Raw genomic sequence first — 13091 nt, forward strand, 5'->3', positions numbered from 1 at the left:
TTTAACGATCTTTCAAAATTACAACAAAGCTGAAAAATGTAATTTTATGACCAGTCCTCACATACATGACCATCACAGCATTCCTGCATCATTGATTGAAATGGGCAACTGGCAGGCATTTATGATACTTGTAGCATCCGACAGAGACACAATTGCCATTGTACACTTCAAAGGTGGCTTCTGACAAACAAACAAAATCAACAGAGAAGCCAGCAATAAAATCACAGGTCACGGTCATAGTGCTTAATGATTGCAGCAGAACTGTTGTCAACACGTCCAGCACAGTATCATGATGTTTCACTTAACAACTTAACAATGGAATTGCTGGTCACAATTGTATGGGCTTCCTGAATCTCTCAAAAAAGAAGTGAAAATGGATTGTTCAGTGACTCTTATCATTGGAATCTAACAAGAAAAAACTGCACATATGTAATATATGAAATTGCAGCATCATGGCCTCATTTGGTTAGGGTGCTAGGCCTCGTTTTACTATTCAGGAATGATCCCATCTGGTTGTAAGCAAATCAGAAGCATTTGTTCCCTGTTTTGAATTAACTCTGACTTCTCTTTATATGCAAACTGGGTGAAATTATGATTAACTCTAATTATGATTTGTCCAAATGGGTCAATGTAAAACTATAGCTTACAGTAATTCATTCATATTGCTGGAAAAAATATGAAAAAGCCTATTTGGCCTAAATATTATTCATGCTTATTTCTGCATGCTGCTTTTTGTTTTAACAATGACATATAGAAGACTATCATTAGCCTTGTTCAGAAGTTAACAGACTGTACACAGGTCCAATCCTCTTTCTGGATGGCAGCGCCAACATTGCTTACCTATTTGTAAGTAAAGGTGATAACCTAAGATGCATTCATGGCTGATGTGTGATGGTTCAGAATTAAGAAGCTCTCTCACTACACATTAACACATGGTTATTTTGGTATTGCCATCTCTTATAATATTATCTTAATAATTAATAATATTAATTAACACAAAGTTGAAACTGAAGTCCAAGAATAATGCAGAATATTATTTGTAAAAATGGAAGATTAGAGAATTAGATATTAGTTCTGCCTTCAATACTGGACAAGAGATTATTAAAAAGTAAGTCAATTGTAAGCAAGGAATACCTATAATAGTGGCATGTAAGTATTTGTTATGCTTTGTTGTCATAAGGGTAGAACTAGAACCAACAGGATAAACCTATAAGAAGATAGATACAGTCTACATGTTAGCAGGCTTTTCCTCTCTGTATGAGATGTCAGCCAGTGAAATAGGTTGTGATAAAAATGGTTCCTTCATTGGAGTCTGAATGTTTAATGGATCCTGCCGTGAGCAGAGCATGATCTCTTAAGGTTTCTATCCACAGACCCATAATATTGTGAATCTATCCAACCACACATTCAGCCACTGCGAAGAGTCTTGCATAAGTCTTATCCTTTTAATCCAGTAAGTTCCTCCCCGCCAAAAAATATACAACTGTGTGAGGATTTTGAAACATATTTTTTACCTCTTAAGAGTTAAGGAATACTTTCAAGAAAAGACACAAGGCAAATATACAGCCATTGTCAATCCTGGATAACATACAACTATAGATTTCAAAGGCACAAAACTAAATGTTGTGTGGACACTTCCAGACAGATGTTAACAATAAATTGCATTACTATATTGAATACTTTCACCAAGTTCAAACTACAGTCATCAATAAATACTCCCCTTATGAAACAATCTCAGCAGGGCAGGAGATGATATACAAGAATAATTATGACATTATATTCAAAGAAGCTGTCATTAGGAATAAGGTACATTATGCTAAGAGACCGCTTTCTAACACCATGGTTGACCAAATTTAATCCTCAGATTTCAGTGCAACATACAAAAAGATATACAATTTGATAAAAGAATTTCCTAAGAATTTCCTTCATATAAAATTGTATCTAATAAAAACATTCTACAACAACACTCTGGAATTTTCTATCTACATCCCAAAATATGCAAACCAGGAAACCAAGGCCATCCCCACTGTTTCAAGGATGAAAATCATCACAGCTGGAATATCACATTTCAAGGACTCTATTCAGACTTTATGCTACCAACACTCCCAGCTATGTGGGAAACACTAGTTTATTTCCTAAGAAAATGGAAATCCATTGGCAATCCCCACCCTAACAAATATCCTTGTAGCTATCATGGATGTTTAAGCATCACATAGCAATATCTTCCCCAAACACCCACCAAAAACAGATTGTTTGGAGTTGAATATCACCTAATCAAATAAATTAAATTAAACATGGGCTTTAATCTATGAAGATAATCTAAACTTCAGAGTTGTTCTAACGTCGGGCAGCACCTAATCAATTAAAACAAATGAATAAACATATAAACAAACATAGCATGCCTTATCGTCAATCTATGTGATTTTGTGGTCACTCATAACTATTTTATCTTTGGCAATAACTTATACCTGCAAATCAGTGACACAGCAATGAATAAATAGATGGCTCTCCTAAAACAAAACTTTCACAACTATTACCACTGAAATTTCTCCTTTACCTGAAATCGTAACAAACCTATCTACATCTCTCTCCCTACAAACATTTCCTCCACCTCACCCCAATTTAAATCCTTCATCATTCAACTACTCCATGCATCTAATGAAACGAAAGCCTATGCCTTTTAATAACATTTGTTAGTTGGGGAGGTCATCTCAGACTCCTAATTTATTAATAACACAGCTAATCCTAATCTTGTATATGTGTATTTTGATTTGTATTTGTTAGATTTTATTCTGTTAGTTTTGTCTCCTTTCTCTAACGTAAAAGGTTCATTTTGAATTATATTTCCTTCTTCCAGAGTATTAATTACTTCATTCCAATTTTGTATTATTTGCATCTTCTACCTCTTCAACCAAGTTATTTATAAAAAAACATTAAAGTGGAGAAAGCTGAGGACTAAATTTTGTGGCACTCTTCTTAATGTGTCAGATCAATTAATTGAAAAATTTAATGAACGTTATTTGAGTAGAATTTCTAAGCGACCAGAAGCCACACAACTGCCATGCTACCCAGGTTTTTCTTACTTACCTTGCGTAAGTAACAAAACAAAATCCAAAGTATTCCCATAGTCTACTAAGCATGTACTGTATTAACATTGGTCTGGCAAGTTGTTCTTGACAAATCCAGGCTGACTTCTGCTAATTAACTTGATAATTATAGTTCTGTTTATGATCTCTTCTAGAATTTTCATATATATATATGTATGTATGTATGTATGTATGTATGTATGTATGTATGTATGTATGTATGTATTTGTGTTACAACCCCTGGTATGACTAAATATGGGAGGAAGGTCACTACTCCCTCTTTCTGTCCTTCGGCTTATCACAGAAGACCATGCAGGCAGAAAACCATATTTTTATTTTTAATGTTGCCTTTTTATATTTGTGTTATATTTGTACTGATAAATAAATAAAGGGAGACTAGTATAGATCTATTTTGAGCTAATTAGCTCTCATCAGCTAGCCATACCCTTACTGGGATTTGAACCCGGGCTGTATATATCTTAGGCAGGAGTTTTAGCCACTAAGCCACGGGCTCTATTCCTTATCAGTTGAGCCAGGGAAATAGGTATGTATTTGTGTTACAACCCCTGGTATGACTTAGTGGCTAAAACTCCTGCCTAAGATATATACAGCCCGGGTTCAAATCCCAGTAAGGGTATGGCTAGCTGATGAGAGCTAATTAGCTCGAAATAGATCTATACTAGTCTCCCTTTATTTATTTATCAGTACAAATATAACACAAATATAAAAAGGCAACATTAAAAATAAAAATATGGTTTTCTGCCTGCATGGTCTTCTGTGATAAGCCGAAGGACAGAAAGAGGGAGTAGTGACCTTCCTCCCATATTTAGTCATACCAGGGGTTGTAACACAAATACATACCTATTTCCCTGGCTCAACTGATAAGGAACAGAGTCCGTGGCTTAGTGGCTAAAACTCCTGCCTAAGATATATTCAGCCCGGGTTCAAATCCCAGTAAGGGTATGGCTAGCTGATGAGAGCTAATTAGCTCGAAATAGATCTATACTAGTCTCCCTTTATTTATTTATCAGTACAAATATAACACACACACACACACACATATATATATATATGTGTGTGTGTGTGTGTTGTAATTGTACTGATAAATAAATAAAGGGAGACTAGGATAGATCTATTTCGAGCTAATTAGCTCTCATCAGCTAGCCATACCCTTACTAGGATTAGAACCCGGGCTGTATATATCTTAGGCAGGAGTCTTAACCACTAAGCCACGGGTTCTCTTCCTTATCGGTTGAGCCAGGGAAATAGGTATGTATTTGTGTTACAACCCCTGGTATGACTAAATATGGGAGGAAGGTCACTACTCCCTCTTTCTGTCCTTCGGCTTATCACAGAAGACCATGCAGGCAGAAAACCATATTTTTATTTTTACTGTTGTCTTTTTATATTTGTGTTGTAATTGTACTGATAAATAAATAAAGGGAGACTAGGATAGATCTATTTTGAGCTAATTAGCTCTCATCAGCTAGCCATACCCTTACTAGGATTAGAACCCGGGCTGTATATATCTTAGGCAGGAGTCTTAACCACTAAGCCACGGGTTCTCTTCCTTATCAGTTGAGCCAGGGAAATAGGTATGTATTTGTGTTACAACCCCTGGTATGACTAAATATGGGAGGAAGGTCACTACTCCCTCTTTCTGTCCTTCGGCTTATCACAGAAGACCATGCAGGCAGAAAACCATATTTTTATTTTTACTGTTGCCTTTTTATATTTGTGTTGTAATTGTACTGATAAATAAAGAAAGGGAGACTAGGATAGATCTATTTCGAGCTAATTAGCTCTCATCAGCTAGCCATACCCTTACTGGGATTAGAACCCGGGCTGTATATATCTTAGGCAGGAGTCTTAACCACCAGGGGTTGTAACACAAATACATACATACATACATACATACATACATACATACATACATACATACATGTGTGTGTGTGTGTTATATTTGAACTAAATAAATAAATATATATATGTATACACACACACACACACACACACACACACACACACACACACATATGTATATATATACACCAGATTGACTATACTTCCTTGGACCCATTTTTTTCTTGTAAAACACAGGGATAACATTTCTTAAAGATAATATCTGGTGATTTGACTGGTCTGTCAAAAAATTCCTTCAGTCTCCTAAAATGTAATTCATGTGATGCTGGAGATTTAAACTCAATGTAAAAAGGTATTCTATTTGAATCTTTCATCCAGCCCCTTCATATGCTCCTCACAATTTTCTGGTAAAGAACGTAACCTCTTATTACACAAAGCTATTATCAAAATTGAAATCAAGTAGCTTTGTTTTTCCTCTGATGCCTGTAAACGTTAAGAATCAGATTGTTTTCTCCTTCTTGTGAGATATATGAAGAAGGCATATTGTTGAAACTCAATTGTCCTGATACTATCTCAAATTGCGGGCTATCCATGCAAACTTTCTCAATGCCTGATTTCGCTTTCCCTTCCTGATTTTTTAAAAAACCATATCTTCTTTAAAACTTTTTGTTTTAGTATTATTTGGTAAGGGGCATTGGAATATTTCAGATATCCAAGAATCATATTTTTTAAAACTTGGGTTTTATGTACCGGTAGAGAAAAAAGTTCATTTCATATTGATTGTCTTTAGCTGATTTTTAAAAATATAGTCACTGTAGCTTCATTGTTAAGTATATGTTTTATTCAGTAAGCATCTATAGTTTTTTTTAAGTCAAAGAAAAAACCCAGATATGCTTACTGCTTAATGTTTGCCAATCCCTATTAAGTGTATTGATCCTCTTTCATAGCATATTTAGACTTTAAACCTACTCTTCTTTCAAATTTATTCTTTAGATCTAGTTTTGCATTGTGATAGATTCGTGATGTGCCAGAGTTGTATATTAAATTCTTCTTCCCATGCACATGCCTCCTGCAGAGACAGCAGACTATAGAAGCTGACCCTTACTGAGACCATCTTGTCTATCTGACAAAGCTCCTTTTTAACTTCTTACTTATTGCTTATTTTCTGCAATGGGGAATTTTTTTTTAGCTCTGCTTGTGATAATTTCACAGGCCCCGAGTACCCTGACCTTAGAAGCCCCAAGGTCAGAAGTCAAATTGTGTTCTGAAACATCTGTAAGCGTTACATTAAAGAAGAACAAAAGTGAAGAGATATTCACCAGCATGACAAGAGAAACAAGCAAAATGGGAATGACATGTTGGTCATCTGTTAGCAGCCATCTCAAGCCAAGAGCTGCAAAGGGACAGAGGGATGGTAATAGAAGAAGCAACACAAATTCAAAACATTTCTTATATGTGAGCCCATAAATAATCACATTTTATATGCCTTCCTTACAGATTTTTATATTATTTTGAAAAGATTAAACTAAAATCAAAGATTACAACAAAAAATTGAAAATCAAATGGTTCATCTAAAATGCTATTCAAAATTTAAATAAAAGTTTGTAGTTCAGTTGCTTACTGATTAAGCATCATTTCCTGGTTATTAGACATGTAAACGTAAAACCAACTAGTCATATCAGCCAAATCTTTATGTCACTAATCCAATAATTAATATTTTTCTATCCACAATTCATAATATGAACAGCATGTAACATTTTGAAAAGGATAATTTTGTCAAGCACTGGAAGCCAAAGCAAACTTAGTCCTGCAGTTTTTATTGTTGGCTTTCAAAGTATTTATATACACTTTTATAAGTTTTAGTATATTAAATGATTTCATCATTGCACAAAAAATGCTGTTATTGGATGATGTAGGTATTGAATAACTAAAATTGTAAAATGAAACTTTTACTATGTCTTGCTAGTAGTTCCAGACATATACTTTAGTCAATTCCAGCAAACAAGTAAAGCAAAATCTTCTGTGTTCTCTCATTTCATTCATCTCATTTACTACGTAATCAAAGAATAATTGAAAAAAATGTTTTCACATAAATGTTTTAACTGGGTTATCTCTACATATATAAAAAAAGAACTGCATCTTGAACCAACATCCTAATAGAAATGAGTTTTAAAGCTGTATTTTAATTTCTATCTATATAACTGATATATTAGTAACTATGGCAATAATTTCTCTATATTAAAAGTGGATCTTAAATTAAAATTAAATTAAATAGCACATATTAAACTTATTAAAGCTGTTTAAATGAAACATCTTGATTATTTTAGAAAGCTGTGCTACTGTTAATGCAATATTTCTCTTATAATGTTTTATATAAAAATGATTGTGTATATCATATGTGGAAGAATTTATTTCATTTTTTGCACAGAAGCATAGAAAAAATCAAATTACACAACTAGTGCGATCAATGAAGCATTACAAAAGTGAAACAGAAAAGAGAACAGATATTTATACATTTTACATATAAGTTTTCATTTACTGAGCAGAGTGGATATGTTCTGGGTCTACTCAATGAAATGGTTCCATCTTCCTGGACCAAAGAGAGGCCTATTCTATTGTGGCACCGACCTCGCCTGTCAAAAAGCGGGGCTAGCTGAATCACAAATTGAAATTAAGATTGCTGGGACAAATATCAACAACCTCAGATATGAAGATGATACCATTCTAATGGCAGAAAGTGAAGAGGAACTAAAGAGGCTGAAGGAGGAGAGTGCAGAAGTTGGCTTGAAACTCAACATTAAGAAAATTAAGATCATGGCATCCGTCCCTCTCAATTCCTGGCAAATAGATGGGGAAGAAATGGAGATAGTGACATATTTTATTTTCCTGGGCTCCAAGATCAGTGCAGATGGGGACTACAGTCAAGAAATTAAAAGACGCTTGCTCCTGGGGAGGAAAGCTATGGCAAATTTAGACAGCATACTAAAAAGCAGAGACATCACCCTGCCAACAAAAGTGTGTATAGTCAAGGCTGTGGTTTTCCCAGTTGCAATGTATGACTGTGAAAGTTGGACCATAAGGAAGGCTGAGCGCCAAAGAATTGAGGCCTTTGAATTATGGTGCTGGAGAAGATTCCTGCAAGTCCCTTGGAGTGCAAGGCGATCAAACCGGTCAGTCCTAGAGGAGATAACTCTGACTGCTCTTTAGAAGGCCAGATCCTGAAGATAAAACTCAAATAGTTTAGCCACCTAATGAGAAGGAAGGACTCACTGGAGAAGAGCCTAATGCTGGGAACGATTGAGGGCAAAAGAAGAAGGGGACGACAGAGAATGAGGTGGCTGGATGGAATCACTAAAAAAGTCAGTGTGAGCTTAAATGGGCTCTGGGAGATAGTAAAGGAGAGGAAGGCGTGAAGTAACGTTGTCCATGGGGTTGTGATGGGTCGGACACGATTTCGTGACTAACAACAACAACCTGTCAAATATCCTCCCCCTGGAGATCCAGTTGGCCTAATCTTGTTGGGTTTCCAGAAGTCTGGAAAAACCTTGTTTTTCTCATAAACATAACTGCCGGGTTCTTAGTAGACCCCAATAGTGATAAATATGTTGATTGAGGATTATGCCTTTGGTATTTTGCATTCCACATATGCTTATTATTTTTTATTTGCATTTATGTTACTTTTATTGTTTTCATTTATGTTTTCATTTATTTGTATTTATGTTATTTTGTTGTGTTTTATTGTGAGCCACCCAGAGTTATTTGTATGTATGGTGACCACATACATTTCTTCAGTAAAACAAGACAAGTATTTTTAGAAATCAAGGCCACAGCAGAGTGTTAAGATTCACTTCTCCAGTTGATGCACTCCACTTTTCTAGTTAGCAAAGGAACAAAACTACTCTCTACATGGAAAAGAATCAGAGGCAAGCATATATACCGTAAAAAAAAAGTCTAATTATTGCAAATATAGGCTCAAAGCAATATATGGAATGACAAAATAATATAACTTACCAATTCCACAAATGCCAATCCACCATAACTATGAGCAACAACAAATACATTTTCAGCTAACGACTGGGAGATAAAGTGGTCCCATACATAAATTGCATGTTCTTCAGGAGAACCATTTTCCTAAAAAGAGAAGGTGGAAAATAACATTTAATTTGTTGTACATTTATTTATTTGTTTGTTTGTCAAATTTATATGGCTGCCCATTCCATACTAAGCGACTCTGGGAGGTGTATAATAAAACCAGCAATTAAAACATTCTATAAAATGAACGTAAATGTTTACAAGAAGGAAGATATTACCTACAAGGCAGCCAGCATTATGTAACAGCATGTAAAATTTAAAATGTAAGCATCTGAGAAAATTAAATAGAGTAGTTCTTTTTTCAGTGGAGGAGAACAAAAAAAACACTGATTATAATATAATATAGTATATATTAAATTCTAATCCCTGTTTTCAGGTATAAAAGCTTTTTAGGACCTGCAACAGGTTAGGATTACCCTTATTTTCTCAGAACAAAACAAAACAAAAACAAAATTACTGGATACTGATTCTCGATAGCCTTTTAGGATCCTAACTTTGGGATATCTTATTAATACAACATAGTAATAAATAAATTAAATTAAATTACAGTTGTTGGGATCAATTGATGGGGTACTAATGCTCTTCTTCCTCTTCTTTAATCTACATTTCAGTGTCCTACTAGAAAAAATAGCTTCCACATTGTGGGCTCTGGGTAGATTAAAGAGGGCTCTTTGGTAGAGATGGACAGGAATAAATTATTGGGAAATGTTGTTTGTCCTATGCTGAAGTCTGAGGTAGCTAGACACCCTATTAAAATCTATTTTTTGAACTATTGATTGTCCATACTTTTACTTTGTAAAGTTTTTAAATTATAAAAAAAATGTGTATTTTTAAAAAACGGTATACAGTGATGTATGATATGATTAGAGATACTATTATTTTGATGGCTTGTAGTATTGAAAATAGGGAAAGATTATCAATATTTATATTATCAATATTAATTACCATTTAGGATATCAATACTACAAGCATAAAATGCAACAAGCATAACCATTTAGCATATCAATATTACAAGCATAAAATGATTTGCCCATTCTTGATCTACATTAAAAGAAGACCACAATTCAAACTTTGAGGGTGACTATTCAGTCTTCTTTAAGGATTTTGTTCTACAGTGACTCTATTTAAAAATATTTGATTTAGTATGTTATGTTAATAGATAGTTCTCAGCAGTTGTACGAAAAATGGAAAAACCTATCTTTTTACTATGCTAAAATCAACATTTTCACCAGGTAATTACATTCTTCCTTATTTTTATTCTACTACACTTTAAACCAGTGTTTCTTAAAAAAATTCTCTCAGAAGCCCTTCTCACTTTTAAAAATTATGAAGAATGCAAGAGAGTGTTTGATTGTATAGATTACACTTATCAGTATTTACCATATTAACAACCAAAATTGACACTTTGTAGAATATTCTTGCATTAACTTATGTAAAAATACTACATTTACAGCAAGTTGAAAAAAACAATAATGAGAGGAGTGATGTTGCTTCCAAAGTATGCAAATGACTTCAATAACTGGGAAATAATTTTGATTTTATAGATCTCATCTAGGAGATTCCCTAGATGTTCTTGGACCACTCTCAAGAAACATTGATCTCAGAGATCATATTCAGTTCTAATAGATAATACAAACTGTTGCTGCAATGCATCATAAAAAAGACTGAACGCAAAAAATAAGAAAATCCCTGTGCTACAATACATACACAGCGAAAAAATTACCTCTCATCGAACAACCAAGCAAATGCTTCATTCTCATAGCTCTTCGCATATACAATAATAAACGGAGAAATATACAATTAAATAAGCCAAAGTAGCCAATCAGAGTGATAAGAGGGAACTCTGTACTGTTCAAAATAGCTACTGACTATGTAGACAGCAATAGCTGTCACATTGTAGCTACACAATGCTTGTATCACAATTGTGTCACAATGAAAATAAACCTCTCTCCCCACCTTCCTGAGGTGCCTCAATTTCAATCTTTTTTAAAACCATCTTTCAGAATAGTTTTGTCCTTTATAACAAAAAAGGGGGGACACTCCCCCCCCAACATAGATTTGTACCATTCTTCCCAATCTTATGATTCACATGCCTATGGTAAACCATGGGCTCTAAAAGCTGTACTGGGAATAGAGGCTGCTTCAGAATAATTGTATGTAATGCTCTTGATTATTTTCATGTGCCAGAAGTCAAGGGAATTACCAAGTGTACAAGCAGGTAACGTCTCAAAAATCATCTTGGTCCATTAATTTCTTGCCTATATCATGCCCTTGCCATATGATATAGTCTCCTTCAGTCACAAAAGTTCACTTGATGATTTTGAGACAGTTATTACTGTTCAAGCTATCTCACAGGGATTTGTGGGGGGAAACTGGAGAAGGAGATGCTATATACATCAACATGAACCCCTGATCGAACACCAGGATATTTTATAAATATAACACATACCAAAGTAAAAAACTGTCCCACCTACAGTATCTAACTTCATGAAGTGTTAGATATTTGGCAGCTTGCCCAAAGTCCAATGGGAAAGGTTATTATCCCAGAGTTATGCAAATATTTTAATTTTAAAGCAATTGGTTTTCTTTCCAGGCTGGCTTTATTTCAGTTTTCAGATACCCGCAAGACATTTTCTTTATACAGAGGAACATTTGCATTTACATCTATTAAAAAATAATGTCATTTGAAGCATTTCTTATACATTTATTCATAAATATTAAACAATTAAGGGGACAGTGCATATCCTTGTCTTACTATGTGTTCAATGTTGGATAATTCACTAAGAATTCAGCTTATTCTCACATAAGTATTATACAGCTTAATAAACAAGGTGAAAAACATCAAATCTGTTAAATACCATCTTACGTACTTTGGCAAACTTGGTTTACAAAACTAGTTCCTTCCAGTTGAGGCAAAGAAACTACAAGACATACTCACAAGCTTTAAAGGAAAAATGAAGACAATCAGATATTTTTTAATGGAAAATTTGAGAAGCAGATTTCTAGAAGCAGATTTCTAATTTCATCAAAATCCTTTGCAGTAAAGCTGAGTAGCAATATATTTCACTTTCATTATGACTTGGTGACAAAAAGGACTAACTGCTGGTAATGGTTAAAAATAAGTTAGCAACAATAGTTGATTTCTAAATAAAGTGTTTAATAAATATAAATACACTCAACATGAACTATTTCAACTCCTTCCCTCAGGACTTTGCTATGAGACATTGCATGCTAGAACAACTAGACACATGCCATCACTCTGCTGAACACCTAATTCCCAAGCACTGTTTTATGACTAAGGATTTTTACCCATGCAGTAGGCTGTATTACTATTATCATTCTCATCTTTCCTATTATCTTAGCATTCCTTCTTATTTTTGGTATCTTACAATGATCTATGTTAGTTGTATGTGCACTGAGAGTTTATGCACTGGAGACAAATTACTTGTGTGTCCAATCACACTTGGCCAATAAAGAATATTCTATTCTACTCTACTCTATTCTATTCTATTCTATCCTATCCTATCCTATCCTATCCTATCCTTCCTTTCCCATTATCTAACCAACTGCTTTTAACATAAAATTCATGCACAATCTGACAAATTAAGCCACTTTTCAAAAATGAGATATTTTATTAATAGAATTCAATATACTATTTAACACAATGAAAAATTAAAAAGTGCTGTTCTTAATTTTGATTTTTTTTAGTTCTTACATTACTGAAAAGAATCATATATCTTATTATAAGTCAGTAATTATTAAAACATTTGTCATTCCACTGAGCTGGAAATTAAATGAAAGATTACTTTGAAGATAAAATAATTTTGTAGTAAGAAATATGAGATTTTTTTTATCCATAACACAAATTTATAAACTGAAAATTATAGTATTCCAATAGTTTCTTCTTTACATATAACTTATAGAAAGCACACATACTTAATATGATAAGCCCCTAAGCTCTTTAAAAAAAACATAAAATAAAATATTCATAACCCATACTCTGTGCATTACCCTGTTTCCCTGAAAATAAGACGTTCCCGGATAATCAGT

The 13091-nt window shown here is 33.9% G+C and overlaps 1 protein-coding gene across 9 annotated transcripts in view; it reads right to left on the reverse strand.

The window, feature by feature from the left end:
- ARB2A (ARB2 cotranscriptional regulator A) overlaps positions 1-13091 on the reverse strand; it is a 238236-nt gene that overhangs the window by 107914 nt on the left and 117231 nt on the right. For all 9 annotated transcript variants that reach the window (XM_081940967.1, XM_081940969.1, XM_081940971.1 and 6 more), the window contains exon 8: positions 8961-9080. In XM_081940967.1, the coding sequence (XP_081797093.1) occupies positions 8961-9080 (120 nt within the window). The remainder of the gene's footprint in view (positions 1-8960; positions 9081-13091) is intronic.

Source organism: Natrix helvetica (assembly GCF_964273705.1).
Source record: "Natrix helvetica genome assembly, chromosome: 2".
NCBI lineage: Eukaryota > Metazoa > Chordata > Lepidosauria > Squamata > Natricidae > Natrix > Natrix helvetica.